The sequence below is a fragment of the Notolepis coatsorum genome (assembly GCF_963971535.1).
Source record: "Notolepis coatsorum genome assembly, chromosome: 1".
NCBI classification, from domain to species: Eukaryota; Metazoa; Chordata; class Actinopteri; order Aulopiformes; family Paralepididae; genus Notolepis; species Notolepis coatsorum.
In genome coordinates this window covers 168,007,834-168,024,124 of record NC_140165.1, presented here as the reverse complement: position 1 = coordinate 168,024,124, position 16,291 = coordinate 168,007,834, and the positions used below count along the sequence as shown (strand labels likewise).

The 16,291-nt window shown below is 44.7% G+C and overlaps 1 protein-coding gene across 1 annotated transcript in view; it reads right to left on the bottom strand.

Moving 5' to 3' along the window:
- tcf12 (transcription factor 12) overlaps positions 1-16,291 on the bottom strand; it is a gene marked incomplete at its 5' end in the record, with an annotated part of 523,457 nt that overhangs the window by 305,267 nt on the left and 201,899 nt on the right. Inside the window, 1 exon segment of the mRNA XM_084330674.1 lies at positions 9,621-9,682. Coding sequence (XP_084186800.1) covers positions 9,621-9,682 — 62 coding nt within the window.

Sequence of the window (16,291 nt, the reverse complement as noted above, 5' to 3'; positions counted from 1 at the left end):
TGACGTGTGTCAAAGGAGTTTTACACTGTTTATTTTTTCTCATATATTAAATTATTTATTGCCATATTTATTGTAACGTAATATAACGGATAGGGCATACAGACCCTCATCTACCTTGTTTCCACTGTTTATTTTTATCATATTTTTATATTCAGATTGAATTTCATTGCCTGTCTTCATTGTATGTATTTCTTTTTTTTTTATCAAATTTTTTATTATTATTCACATGAAACAAGACAACACATTAACCACAATCACAGTACATAGAACTTCACAAGAAAATAACAAAAACAATAATAATAATACAGACTAACAATTATACAGACAAGAGAAAAGAAAACAGAGTTCAACCTTCTAAATTTAATTCCAAGGGGTACTATCTAATAAATGGTCTTTCCCAGTGTTCAGCCCCGATTCCCGGCCGTGTGACCCTATATTAATAAAACGTACATCTCCAATCCACCACAAGGACCATTTTTGAGAACACGACCCGAAAACAGAGCAATGAACCTTCATGAAAAAACAAAAACCTGTAGAGGTGTTCCATAGACTCACAGAGACCGTGTAAAAGTGGCCAAACAGTGAAGAAATAGTTAAATAGCTGCCCCCCCATAATATCCCCAGCTAAACTCAAGATGACAAGACAAAAGACAAGACAGACAAAACATTTCCTCCTCCCCCTCCCAAGAGACCGCCGGACTCACCCGAACACGCGCCCCAACCCCGCTCAGCCGCACACTGCAGTCTTTACCTTCTCAGCTGCTGCGAACCATAGGTCAATTCCAGCCTGCCCCACCCCAATCACCCGGGCTGTGGATATCTCAAGATAAATCACATCCAATAGAGTTAGGGACCAGTTAATCATTGTAAGCTTCTCAGGCTCCTTCCATCTCATTGCTATTAGCTTCTTCGCTGCTGTGACGCCCGCTAGGACAACCCTTTTCAGTTGTACGGACGCGGGTAGTGTCGTTATATCGTTCAGGAGTAGCGTAACAGCTGTGAATGGGATAGTTAGGCCACACAGATCTGAAAGTTTGTCCGTTATTGACCTCCAGAAGCGGGCCACTGGTGGGCAATCCCAATACATATGCATATAAGTGCCAGTGGCCTTTTGAGAGCACAAAGTGCACCGAGAGTCGGTTATCAGTCCCATAGCATATAGCTTCCTAGGTGTAAGATAGGTCCTATGAATATAATTAAAATTAATTTGCTGGTGATTGGGGTTGCGGGAAGATAATGCCACATTTGCCCAAACATCATCCCAGTCAAACTCGGGGTCCAACTCCGGGATATCCACACGCCAGATTGTATCCAATGATACATTTTTATACGTGGATTGAATTAAGAGCGTATAAAAGTCGGAGACAAACCCTCTGGATGTCGTCCTGTCCACTATGAGCCTGAGGAAGGGGTGTGGGTGCAAGGCTTGAGCCCACGGTACGCCATGCGCCCTCAGTGCTGACCTTAGTTGAAGGTAAAGAAAGAAGGACTCGCCGGGAAGATCATAAAATTCTCTTAAGTCCTGAAACGCACGGAGGCCGTTCTTATCATAAATATCCTCCAGAGTATGCACTCCCCTCCTTTGCCATTGAGGAATATTAACCGGCTTGTGTCCTACAAGTAATTGCTGGTTATTAAAAATTGGAGAGTCCAGGTGCCATGGGCATTTAACCCCACACGACCTCTGTACATTACGCCACGTTTGGATCACGTGAGTTATGATCGGTCCATACCTCAGCCGGCATTTCAAAATAGAGACAGTGGAGTACACTACATCCTGCAATCTTAGCGGAGATACCGCCGCCGCTTCTAAGGAGCGCCACGATACAGCCTCTACAGGGTCCAGCCAGCACATCAGAGGTCTCAGTGAAAAGGACCAGAAATAAAGTTTAAAATCAGGGATTGCGAGGCCCCCATCTTGTTTTCTACGTTGAGTAGTAGCCCTTTTGATTCTCGGGCGTTTGTTATTCCAGATAAACTTAGATACCATCGATTGTACCTTGCGCCAGTGGTCTATTGGAGGGGGCAGGGGGAGCATTGAGCTAATAAAATTTATCCTAGGCAGGATGTTCATTTTGATTATGGAAGCCCGGGCTTGTAAGGAGTTAGGAAGGGACGACCACCTGTCTAGATCCTGGCGTATTTTATCATAAGTACCCGTGAAGTTGTACTTAGTAATTTGGTTCAGCGTGGGGAATATCTCTATGCCCAAGTATTTAAAATGTTCTACTATGGGGATATCAGCTGGTAGTCGTACCGCCTTGGCCAGATCATTAAGAGGTAGGCAGGCTGATTTGTTCCAGTTAATCTTAAAACCTGACAATTTACCAAAGTCGTCGATTATCCTCAATAATTTTGTGGCCGACCGGGATGGGTCGTCCATGAAAATCAGCAGGTCATCCGCATAGAGAGCAATTTTGTGTGGAGTATTGTTGACCATTATGGGGACGATGTCCTCCGATTGCCTAATAAATTGGGCCAAAGGTTCGAGGGAAAGCGCGAACAGTCCCGGGCTCAGAGGGCAACCCTGTCTAGAAGATCTGGAGACTGGAAAGAGTGTGGAACAGTTTTTGCCTGTCAGTATCATCGCAGACGGCGAGGCATACAGGACTTTAATCATATGAATAAAACTCTTTCCAAGACCCATGACCTCAAGTACCTTCCACAGGTATGACCACTCAAGTCTGTCAAACGCCTTCATGGCATCCAAAGACAGAACTGTGGATGGAGTTGTATTGTCTTTACTGTTATCGATTACATGCAACAGCCTCCTAAGATTATCTGCAGCCAGACGCCCCGGGATAAAACCAGTTTGATCGCAGTGTACCAATACAGACATAAATCTCTGCAGGCGACGGGCCAGCACCTTGGCAAACACCTTTAAATCGGCCCGAGAAGACTCAAGGGTCTATAGCTACCACAATCATTGGGATCTTTGTCCTTCTTGAGAAGTAAAGAAATCAACGCCATATTGACATCTCTTGAGAACTCCCCTTGTTCGATAGCGTAATTGATCATATCGAGCATCAATGGACCCAGTTGGTCCCAGAAAGCTAAATACACTTCGGGTGGAATACCATCCCAGCCTGGTGCCTTACCCCTCTGCATTTCAACAATCGTCTCCCTCAATTCTACGAGAGTAATCGGTCTCCCCAGTTCCTTGGCCTCTTCCTCAGAAATGTGGGGTATCTCAAGCCCGCCAATGAACGATTCAAATTTAGAGTCATCAAGATTACCCTCTGAGCTATATAACTGTGAGTAAAACTCTTTAAAAGTGTCATTGATCTTTTTCGAATCAGTAGTGACTGCACCCTGGCTCGTCCTAATCGAGGGGATATCCGAGAAATGATCATTTGAGCGTATTTTCATTGCCAATAGATGGCTAGGTCTGGAGCCGTGAAAATAGTAATTTTGTCTTGTCCTATGTATCAAGAACTCAGACTGTTGTTTAAGTATGGAGTTTATTTCTTTTTTGACTATCTTACGTTGTGTGTTTAGTCGTTCATTATAGTTAGTTTGCAAGGATGCGTATAGGTCCGCATATAATGATTCCAGTCCTTCTAGCTTTTTTGACCGGGATTTTCGCAAATTGGAGGCAAATAGTGTGACATGACCCCTGATAAATCCTTTCAATGAGTTCCACAGGACCCTAGGGTCTTCTACTGTGCCAACGTTGATCTGCAAAAATTCAGCTAGTTTACTCCTGAACTCAGAACAGAAGTCATCGTTCTTTAGCAAGGTCGAATTAAAACGCCATCTGGGAGCTCTTGCGGAGAGCCTGCCAAAGGTTGCCGTAAGGAAAATCCCCTTGTGGTCTGAGAGAGCCAAGGGAACCAATGAGACATCGAAACTATCAAACATATTAGGGGACGCGAATGCATAGTCAATTCGAGAGAAGCTTTTGTGTCTGGCTGACAGGTGAGAGTAATCTTTGAGGGTGGGGTTGCATAAGCGCCAAAGGTCTGTGAGCCCCGTGTCTTTGGCCCACATCCTAAGGGCCTTAGAGGCCCGTTTTTGGTCGCTCGTTTCAGAGGGCCCGGACCTATCCATCTCTGCATCCCAGCACGCATTAAAATCGCCACCCACAATGAGAGCGTATCCATTAAGTTCCAACATATTCTTCGTGATTGTATTATAGAACGCTGAATCAAATGTGTTAGGAGCATACAATGCTATTATAGCCATCTTCCTATGCAAGAATTCAACTTTTGCTATAGTAATCCTTCCCTCCGTGTCCGACCATACATCCAAGATTTTGATATCAAGGTTACGTCTTGTAACTATGACTACTCCTTTCGTCTTATCATCGGCTGAGGATGAGGAGATAACGTGATATTGCCGATTTGCCAGTCTTGACACGTCACCTACCAATAAATGCGTCTCACTAAGGAGAGCAAGGTCAATATTTCTCCTCTTCAATAGCCAAAGGACACTGGCACGCTTGTGTGGGGCGTTAAGCCCTCCTGCGTTCCAAATTAAAATATTCAATTTAGCCATGGTCGAGCTTGTATAAGTGCGTAGAGAACATACCAGTGCAGCCAGGCTGAGTACAGAGGTGCTGATCCCGGCGGGCCCGGACGGTCAATCCCAGGAGTTCAGAGGAGGAACAATTACACACATATAAGACAACAGTACATAAAACACATAAAAATACCACCCCAGCTACAACCCCCCCTCCTTCTACTCTAAACCCTAACCCCCCCGTCCTATTATAAGGCCCCCTATGCCCACTCTCCAATCCCCACCCTATGCCCCATCCCCTGAGGATGGTCATCTTCCTATCACTTCCCACTAGAGACATGGATCCAATAAGACGCTCCCCACTCCAACCCCCCTCTAGATAAACCCCTGAGTAAACCCCCACTAGTCCAATAAACACAAATAATAATAAAAATAAAATTCAATAAAGATATCGGTCGAAAACCACCTGAGCCTTGGCCCCAACATAAGACAACCATAATGGTAAAAATAGCCATTATTAAATAATAACTCCACATCAACCTGCAACCATCTATTTCCGAATCTGCGCTTCAACGTCACAATGTTAAAGCCCAAATGGGTACAGGAAAATTCAAAACAAAATTAAATTAAAGCATCCCAGCCGATAGTCTAAGGCAGGATCGGGTCACAGGTTAATTGTGCAAAATTGTGTGAACAATGTCAATTAAACAATGACAAAAAAAAAGGAAGGGAAAAAAAGGTGTTATGGTCAAAATGCACCCCTTTAGCTGTCCCTCTGATCAGGCACAACGGCTGAAATGACATAACCTATGTAAGAATAGAATTAAACACATTCATTAATTAATCCGGGGATGGTAATAGGCAACACCTGACACCACCTGTTATCATACATTGTTTCAATAAAGATATCGGTCGGAGCAGTTAGTCCAAGGTAGGATCGAATCACAGTTAAATTGCTCATTCAAATGCCATTAAAACAGCGACAATAATTATTATATAATTACTCAGCATCAACCCTGTAACCATCTACCTTGGAGTCTGCATATTAATGTCGCAACGTTATAGCATAAATGGATCACGGAAAATTCAAAACAAAATTAAGGCAAACCAGCAGTTAGTCCAAGGTAGAATCGGATCACATTTAAATCGCGCATACAGATGACATAAAAACAGCGACAATAAGTAAGAAAAAATAAAGGAAAAGAGGGGCATGGCTAAAGTGCAAGCCATATAACCATATAGCCATGAAGTGCAAGCCATACCCGACCCAACCTGTTATCATATATTGTATATGCATATTCAACCGACCTTGGCTTCTACTATGGATCCCAAAGCTCAAAACAACCTGGATATAAAAATAAAAGCATACCAGAAGTTAGTTAGGGATTCGATCACTCTTGAATTGTGCAAACCAATGTCCCTTTGAACAGCAACAGCAACCAAAATACGTAACCATTAACGGGTCTCGAGTGTCTCAGCGCAGACTATAGACGAAGCCCGCTGGTTAGCCCGAGGCTAGCGCGTAAGCTAGTGATGAATCCGGATAGCACGTTAGCCTATTATGTACATCGTTCAGCTAGCTCGTTAGCTTCCAAAGAGGCGATACACAAGTACGACCATGAGGTCAGCTTTAGCAAGTAACAGAAGTCATTGGGAAGCCCCGCTAGTTGGATGGGCATTGGGCAGTTAGCATGTCTGGGCATGACAGCAAGTATTTGTGAATAGTCGGCCTAATCAATGTATATAGGCCCAAACCGCCAAGTCACTCACCCGCCATAGATATCAACAGACTCGGGTATCTCCGAGAGATATTCCTTCGCTTTAGCCAACGACCAAAACAAACGCTGACCACCGACCTTCTCCAACACAGATACTTTCGCGGGAGCGAATAACGTGGGCCTCAGGCCTAGTTTCCATAGCTTAGTCAGGACCACCTTGTATTCGCCTCTGTGCTTGAACCTCCGGTGTAAAGTCTTCGAAAATGGCCACTTTGTGATCGCCAAGCCTCAGATTACCCCTTCTGGTACGAGCCGACCGCATGATGAGTTCTCTCTGCTGGAGTCTGTTCAGCTTGACTATGATGGGCCTCGGCTCTTTGTTCACGCCGGGAGAAAACCTGCCCGCTCTGTAGGCCGATTCACAGACTGGAGGCGAAGGGAGGACGTCCGTCCCTAGTATTTTCTGCAGCAGTTCGGGCACGGTCTCAGAAAGACGGCCTTCACCGCTGGTCTCCGGTACTCCAACAATCCTGACGTTGTGGCGTCTATCCCGGGACTGCATCTCCTCCATTGCCGACTATAGTTTGTTGACTTCAGCCTGCCTAGCCAGCAGGGCGGATTCGAGACCCGCCATCTTCTCGCACTGTAATGATACCTCCGTCGTTAGCATGGCTAGTTCGTTAGCATTAGCCGATGAGGCAGCGTGAATCGTCTCCATCTTGTCTGTCAGCGGTACTACCGCCAGCCGTATTTCTTCTGATATCTCACGACGGAGGCTGACACAAAAATCCGCCAACACTTTCTTCTGTGCTTCAGCGATGCGTGTCTCAGAGTCTGCGTGTAGCTTGGTCATGACCAAGAGCACAGCTTCGCTTAACTCCCCGACAACGGGCGACGATGTGGCCAGGCCCGGCGGGGATGGTTTGCTGGTTGTGGCGCATGGCTTCATGGCTCTGGTTTCCACCCCCGTCATCGTAGAAAGTCGAAAAAAGTCGATGAATGCATACTAAACACGACGACCTAGCAAACAGATAAAAAACAAATAAAAATAAAATAAAGACTAATGGGGAGAAACGTATATTCAGCACGGTAGAAGGGAGCTCATGTGAAACACGTCTACTCCATGATCACTCAGCTCCGCCCCCCCCATTGTATGTATTTCTACTGTTACCCTGCCCTTACCTGTACCTCCCCTCCCCCCTCCACCCCCCATGCTGCTATGACACCCAAATTTCCCCAAGGGGATCTATAAAGGAATATCTTATCTTATCTTATTGTATGACATATTTTAAAAAGAAGAGTTTATTGTGGTAATTATCATTTCACTTCCAGGAACACTGTGACTCAGGAGATGTCATCTCTGGGAAGCTTTTCTCCAAGCACCACATGGGTAATTAATTGTCGCATCATTTCACAATGTTTTATTTTTGCCGGAACCGGAGGGTTGGCGTACAATAGTGAATTTCCTTAACTGACTGATTCCCCATTGTTGAAACACACATATGTCAGTGTCGGGGCAGTGTGCTTAGTTTTGGCAGAGTGCTCACAAGTGATTCTGGATAACTGTTATGGCAGGAAAAGCAGTGGACCCCCACCCCGTATATATTACCTTAGATCATCTAACAGATTTGCAAACACAAAAGCAAGATTTGACAGAGCCTTCTTTTTTTCCTGAAACAATAACACAACCGAATTGGACCTCCCTGGTGAGATGAATTGTTTCTAGCTTGGGGTTATTAACAAGTGGATCAGTGGGGGCAGAGGCTTCCTTGACCTTTAAGATTTAAAGCCACAGGGCGGCTATGTGGCGTAGTGGGCAAGGCGCTCGCCACAAAATGCTGGAGACGCTGGGCTCGTCTGTTCGAGCCCAGCGCTCCACATTTGCTTTCAGTTTAGCTGGTCGTCCGTACTAATACACATTGGCCGTATTAGGGGCTGGGAAACTGATGGGTGGGGATCGGGCGTTGTGGACAGCGACTCCTACAGGTCAGTTGGTGCGCCTGCGCAGTAAATCAGGAAGTGTCGGGGGCAACGTGAGCCTCCCACGCGTTACTCCTCGCCACTGAGAGATCGAGCTGCGCAGGTGAAAAGATGCGACTGCTGTTACCTCAAGTACCGGAGGGGACTTGTGCTATGTATGACTTAGTCCACATTGCAGCCGGCTTGTGGGAGGCAAGAAACAGCGTCCGTGACAGGGGAGGGTTGAATTGGATGATACGAAATTGGGATGGGAGAAAATATAGAAAAATGGGAGAAAAAGTGGATAAAAATTTTTAAAAAAAGATTTAAAGCCACAGGACAGCTCTATCTTCCAAAGACATCTTCGTGGCCCTGGCTCCAAACCTAATCTGGGAAAAGCTCATAGGATTCTCGACATGCAAACCTCAATCACAATTTAATTGAATACACTGTGTAAGTACACTGAACATGGGTGTACAAGACGAGGACAGACAGTCGCATCAAGAACGGGCCATTCTTTCGAGGAATGTTATCAGAAGGCCGTCGTAGTCCAGTGAAGAAAAGAGAATCGATAGAGAGGGAGCTGTGCACACAACCAAGATCTTGTGTCGACCATCTGTATGGCTTTGGAAAAGAAAGCTGGGCCTTGCTCAGTGGCCATGGCTTAATGGACGTGCTGAAAGTTGTTCACTGCTTGTGCTATAACCCTGGTGGCCAATATTTATATTTCTTCCAATAATTTGCTTCTTTGCTTATAATTCTTTCAAAATAATTCTCATGAGCTTTCTCACACATCATTATTCCGTCCACCCTGTGATCATTTTTGATCTACTGTAATCAGGCCTTATATCATAAACAAAACAAGATCTTGTCTGACTTGCTGGACATGTAATTTACATTTACTAATATATCAGTTGGGTATAAACAAAGTAACTAAGCAGGCGGTTAGGTGGCCGAGCGGAGATTGCGTTCGTCACCAATCCAGCTCACAGCTCCGGGGTTGTCACCAGCTTGGCTGGCCGTCCACACTAATATAATTGGCTGTATTAGAGGGTGGGAGAAGCTGGCGGGGTGGGTCCGGGTCGTTGTAAACAGCGACTCCTACAGTTCGGTCGGGGCGCCTGCTAAGCGCGGATAGGACCTGAGGGGGATAGTGTGGTCCTCCCACACGCTACGCCCTCTCAGGGAGGATCCGCGCTGCCAGGTGAAAAGAAGCGGTGATTGGCTGGACGTGTGTCGGAGGAAGCACGTGGTAGCCTCCACTCTCCCAGATGATCTGACTGTGGGGGGTAAGTGCGCAGCGACCAGGAAGGGACTGGGAATTGGCATACGACTAACATTGGGATGGGAGAAAAATCGGAAGAAAATGGAGGGGGGAAAAGATAAAAAAAAAATAAAAAAATAAAAGTAACTAAGCAACCAAAGATCATAAGTTTGAGAGCAACATCGAGAGAACATTTAAAAACTGATTTGAAAACATACCTGGCAGTTGGATGCTTCAGGCTCCCTCCCATAGGCAAGAAAGGAAGGTCTCTCCGATTTACCTGTGTGTACACAGAACAATCTATTCAGATCAATGCCATTTAAAAGAACTGGGGCCTACGGAATTACAAAAATAAATATGTAACCATATTCAATGCAATGAGGAGTATTCAAAGTGTACACTCAGAATCCTAAAAAGTTCCAATGAGTTTGTGTGATTACAGTGTATGCACACTTATAATCCAATAATAGCATTTGGAAATTGTGTATCATGTCAATTCCATATTCAGTTTCCAACTAGGGATGAGCTACTGCTCAACCTTTATTTGTTTGGTGGGTGTATTGTAGGTATTATGAGGCATGACACAGTGTTCATGATCATCATTGGTGGGCGACAGTGGCTCATGAGGTAGAGCAGTCGTCTGGCAATCCGGAGGTTCCCGGCTCGATTCCCGCTCCTCCCGGGCAGCGTGTCGATGTGTCCTTGAGCAAGACACTTAACCCTTAATATTGCTCCCGATGAGCAGGTTGGCACCTTGCATGGTTGCCTCCGCCGTTGGTGTGTGAATGTGTGAGTGAACAGGTAAAATGTGAGGAACAAAGTGTAAAGCGCTTTGGATAAAAGCAGCCATTTACCATAATTTAGAATCAATATAGTCTGTGTCATTTGGTTTGTACTAGGATTATTAGCATGAATAATCAAACATATAGGAATGATGTTTCTTTCTATCCAACAAGACATTTTTTTTTAAAGTTCAGCGAAAAGTTTGAAATCTAGGAAATATCTCTAAAATAACCAATTATTCAGACATATCCATTATTTCCAACATCCCAAAGCCAAGCCCTTCTCCTGACCTGACTTATTTATTTGTTTTACATTTGCATAAGAGAAATGTCATTATTCCAGTCACTAATGATTCTAATGAATACTGAGGCATGCAAACATCTTGCGCTTCCTGATCTTAAAGTCTGATGTAGATTGTGGGCATGCTTAGTTTACTGTGTTCTGTCAGCAGCTGCTGCTAATCACTCTGTTATTTCAGAACAACCAAACAGCCAACAGCAGCTCACTGTTTGGAAGAAGCACCATTGTGTCTGACAGACAGTTGTGAAGGTTAACATGGTGGAATAAACTAAACACTGAAACAGTGATCTCTCCAGAGCTCTTCTATAGGAACAAAGTGCTGCAGGACGATCACAGGACAAGTACAAGTCTGAAAAAAGTATGAAACGCTAAAAGTGTATAGCTAAGAATACTTAACTGTACACAACTATATGCCCACACATTTGTTCATACACGCTTAATTTAACGGCTAACTAAATTGATGTTGATACATAATGATGTTGTGGCAATGCAGAAGTATCAGTACAGAGTATTTGACCACATAATTGTAACTCTGTTCAAATATCCCTTGCCAAAAGATGCTGTTTTAATAACATTTTACTGTTTTCTTGTGTGATATGTCTAGGGAGTGAAATCCATTCATGCATAATGGTTCATTTGATTGCGTTTGTTCTTGCTTTTGGTAATATAAAGTTCTGTTAGCGCAATTCTTTTTTTTTTCAAATATTTATTTTTTAGCGTTTATCGCTTTATTCTACTGGGCAGTCCAGTAGAGAGAGAGAGAGAGGTGAAACGGGAGACAGAGTGGGGGGAAGACATTCGACAAATAACGACGGGTTCGGGAATCGAACCCGGGTTGGCCGTGCCGCGACTCAGCGTGTTGTGTGGTTCGCCACTGGGGCGCCCAGCGCAATTCTTTTTAAGTAAACCATATTAACGTATAGCTTATTGTATTTACATGGGCATAGGCATTGTGTAAAAAGTGAGATAACATTTACATTTACATGTATTCATTTAGCTGCTACGCTTTTATCCAAAGCGACTTACAAGTTGTGTACAACAGGTCAGCAGGAAGCTTATAGCTTATCCGCAACAGTAAGTTACTTCCGGGGTAGGCCTGATTGGCCCCGACAGGCACATGACGCGCAACTTTCTCTGCCGAGCGGCAGAGCTTGCGGAATTACGTAACCGTCCAAATACGCCATGACTTTCATTCGGCGCTTCAGCTCACCTGGCAGAGCAGCGGTCCTGCGATCCTCCGGTCCGTTGTTGGTGAGTTCGAATCCCATCAAATATTTTTTTTTTAATGTGATTTTTTTTTTAACATGTATTCTTTCGCCGGTTAAGGTTAGGCATGGTTAAGGTTAAGGTTAAGGTTAGGCATTGTTTCGGAGTTGGTTAAGGTTAGAACGGTTAAGTTTAGGCGCTGTTAAGGAGCTGGTTAAGGTTAGAGTTTGTCTTAGAGAATGGCAATATTCTTTCTATGGTTAAGGTTAGGCATGGTTAAGGTTAAGGTTAAGGTTAGGCATTGTTTCGGAGTTGGTTAAGGTTAGAACGGTTAAGTTTAGGCGCTGTTAAGGAGCTGGTTAAGGTTAGAGTTTGTGTTAGAGAATGGCAATAGACAGCCTATTTCCGCGCGACAGCTCTCAGCAGCCTCGTTGCGCGTCCTGAGTTTGCCGCGTCACGTGCCTGTCGGGGCCAATCAGGCCTACCCCGGAAGTCACTTACTGTTGCGGAACAGTTACAGGCCAGCAGGAAGGGCACAACTCTTTCAGCTGAGTAACAATGATCATCAAACAGTGTTGAAACTTTGGCGCTGCAGTGTTGAGGGCATAGTTGTAGAGACATATTAGTATAGTAGGTAGTAATATAGACAAGGAAGATTCATTAGTGGAAGAGTGCATGATAGTGGATATCAGCAATATGTCCAGAATGTGTTAATAAACACCCGTTTTGTTTGTCATTTTCTTTGTTTGTCTATGAGGTTCCAATACATTAGGAACTAGCTTCCTAATTCACACCACTACAATGTTGTCGTTTTATCAGTGGAGGTGAAAGATCCTCCCAGAGTGAGTCCCAGACGGAGCCCCTCCGTCACTGTCACACTGTCTGGTGTGCGCTCCTCCTAAGAGGGATGCTTCCAAGCAGCCGTCAGTAGGTGGGGGGGTGGGGGTGTACAGCACACAATGCGCATGAATCATACTCTTCACAATGTCTAAACTCAGCAGTTTTACTTGCGGGGGGGGGGGGCGATAAAAGGAAGAATGATAAACAACTTGAACAACATCGTACATTATTTTTGTCAGGCTTCCAAAACACTGCGAGCCGCGACGCGCCAACGCTGGAACTATATTCTGTTTACTCTGGGGAGAAGGTAAATATTTTTTGTGACTTAAAATCCTGCACGGCCTGGATATTTTGTTGCACAATGACTGATCTGGACGTCACTTCTTCCACGAGCGCAGGTGAATAGAGTCGTAGAGCCACGGGGCACGACTGTCGTACATCTGCGCACGCACGCACGCACACACACACACACACACACACACACACACACACACACACACACACACACACACACACACACACACACACACACACACACACAAATCGAGGAAAGGTGGTTTAACTGGCAAAGCTGCTTCTCTTGTGGTATCAACACAACCTATTTGATGTGATACAATATTTCTACCTTTTTTGAGCTCTGAGATGATTGTAAATAGCAGTGCCAGAACGTTCACGCCACTTTGGCCGCATTGAATTCCTAATAGGTTAAAAACTCAAAAGTCCCAAACGAAAAGAATAATCTGATTTCACACGATTGTAGTCGAGACTTGGGACAACATTTGGATGCAAAATCCTCATTGTAGGCTCCTATTTAAGGGGAGTAGCCATTTGAATGAAAAACTTGACAGGCCTTTCTACAACAAATCATCAACCAACAAATGCCCATGTGTGTGCACAGGGGTTGGCTATAATTGGAGTGGTTGTTTGTTCTACCAATTGAAAGTATCATCTGGGACTTTGGCTTTTTCTGAATATGGTTCTGAATACCATTTTGGGCGGAGCTCCCATTTGATTACATTACGGCTGAAGGTTTGACCTCCCGACCCTTTGCTACCGGAGTGGGATGAAAAAACATTTGCCTTTTGACTGAGAAACCGCATCTGTTTATCTTCCTGAGTGGTTAACTGTACGTCAGGGTTTAGTCTACAACATTATCGTTGCTCACACGGTCTCCCCCCACTGACAAAAAGATCTGGTCATCATGTCTGACAGTGAAATATTTATCGCTGGCATGTGTTTTGTCACACACTCTGTGTCTGCGGTCAATAATTGATGACCTGTGTGTGTTGTTTCAAGCCCCACCAGAGCGGGAGAGATGCGCCCGTGAAAATACTCTCTCTCTCTCTCTCTCTCTCCTCTCTCGCTCGATGCCTGGACTAGCAGGGAGAGAGAGACAAAGGCATAGCAGCCACCCCCCCCCCTCCCAGCTGCTGGAGCGCAGCCCAACCACCTATTCTTTAATCCCAGCCCAAGAGTGCTTCCGCGTTTTCCCTGATTGGCCGCGACAACGCCTAGCACGCCCCGCGGCAGAGGCAGAGCGGAGCAGAGCGGCAGCGGCGCATAGGTTGCCGCGGCATTATGCAGCCGTAATCCCCCCTGTTTTAACATCGACGGTTAGCTCAACTCGTTCCTCAGCTTGCTGTGGAGCCTGCGGTGCGTTGGTGACAAGTTCGAATCACTTCAATTTTTTTTTTTATACGTTTAATTAATTTATCATCTCTCTATATAAACGTAACTAGCGTCTGTCTTTCTTTCGCCGGTTAAGTTTAGGCATTCTTTCTCCGGTTAAGTTTAGGCATTCTTTCGGAGTTGGTTAAGGTTAGGGTTAAGTTTAGGCATTCTTTCGGAGTTGGTTAGGGTTAAGTTTAGGCATTCTTTCGGAGTTGGTTGAGGTTAGGGTTAAGTTTAGGCATTCTTTCGGAGTTGGTTAAGGTTAGGGTTAAGTTTAGGCATTCTTTCGGAGTTGGTTAAGGTTAGGGTTAAGTTTAGGCATTCTTTCGGAGTTGGTTAAGGTTAGGGTTAAGTTTAGGCATTCTTTCGGAGTTGGTTAAGGTTAGGGTTAAGGTTAGGCATTCTTTCGGAGTTGGTTAAGGTTAGGGTTAAGTTTAGGCATTCTTTCTGAGTTGGTTAAGGTTAGAGTTTGTCGCAGAGCATGGCAATAGAATGCCTGTCTTTCTTTCGCCGGAGCAGCAGCCTATTTCCGTTCTGCCGCTCTGCCGCGCGCCGCGGTCACATGGGCGTTGTGGCCAATCAGAGAAACGCGAAGCACTCTTGGGCTGGGAATAATATAGACGCAGCCCAACCAAGCCACACGCGCTGTGAGCACAATCAACAATTGCAGCACCAGACTGAGGAAAACAGCTCAAAGGAGGAAATGGGATTAAGTTCAAAATCTTGGACTCCATTTCCTACAGCATGTGTAGGACTCAGCACTCTTGAACTCTCTTACCAATCAACAACATCATTGGTAACTAGCAAATAGGGCTAGGGGTCCGAAATTCTGAATATATCACTAGGGTAAAAGAGTCCTTCATTCAGAATCCCTACTTAATAGGCAGATCAATCAATCGGTCGATTTGGGCTGAGTAAAACGACTACATTTAAAAGACTAAATGAGTCTATTTGATTTTTTCAATACTTTTTTTCATGCTGAATGAATGTTGTTCATTCATGTTACACATCTCTTGTAAGCACAATATCAGTATCTGCATGACTGCATGTGGAAAAAAAATTCTTCTAATTTGTCAATAGAAATGAACGAATCAATTAGTCAACAAAGTCCTATGACTATACGTTGAGGAGAAGCACTAGTATATGACGTATTTGGTATCAACGGTAAAAGTACATGTTCTATACATGCCTGTTCATTTCCTATGCATGCCCTTAAATGTAAGTACCAGAAGGATTTCCATGTGAATGAAAGCTGCACTTCTCAGCAGATTCATTCATGTTCACTCTGATTGCTTCCTCTTGGAGATGGCTACCTCAAAGTCTTATTATGAACTGATCTCCAGGAGGTTTGGAGGTGTGTGTACTCTTCTCAGGCCCTTGTGGGGGGGGGGGGAACAGACGTAGCAAAACAAAAGATTGAGGAGTTCCTCAAGGTCATTAAGATTTTGCAGAGCGAGGAGCCGGATGAGACTGGTACAAAAATCACATGGACAATGTGGAGGATGCAGATGGACAAGCTGTTGTCCAGGGTCTTGTCTGTCCCGTTGTTAACTCTCGTCTCACTCTTGATAGCGACACACCTGCTGGTAACAAAGCCATCATGTGCATGGGCACATTACCGACCAGGCACACTGGGTGAAGGCCTCGGGGCCCAGACCATCAGGGGGCCCGGACCACCAAAGTCCCAGAGAGCCCTGGGTTCGTCTCTAGATGAATCGTGCCATCTCCCTGATTTCACTTGGAATATGTACCCATGCAAGCATAATTTTATTTATAAGGACCCTTAGTATACTGTTTAAAGTACAATGGCACAGACTTTGTCAAATATATGTGTTGTATAAATATAGAGCTGTTTTAAAATATGTTTTTCGTCCTGGGAGAGCATGTAGTTATGACAGTTAGGACCGTCCCCAGGGACCCTACCGGTTATGACCATGTGACTCTGATTAGATTGAGGAGAGATATCTATAAAACAGGAGTGTCGGGTACAGTTGACAGGATTCCTGAGTGAGAGAAAACTTGGCATGCCAAGGAATGTCTTTCAGAGGGAATTCTGGCAAAAAAACTTTTTCCCCCATTATTCTTTGTA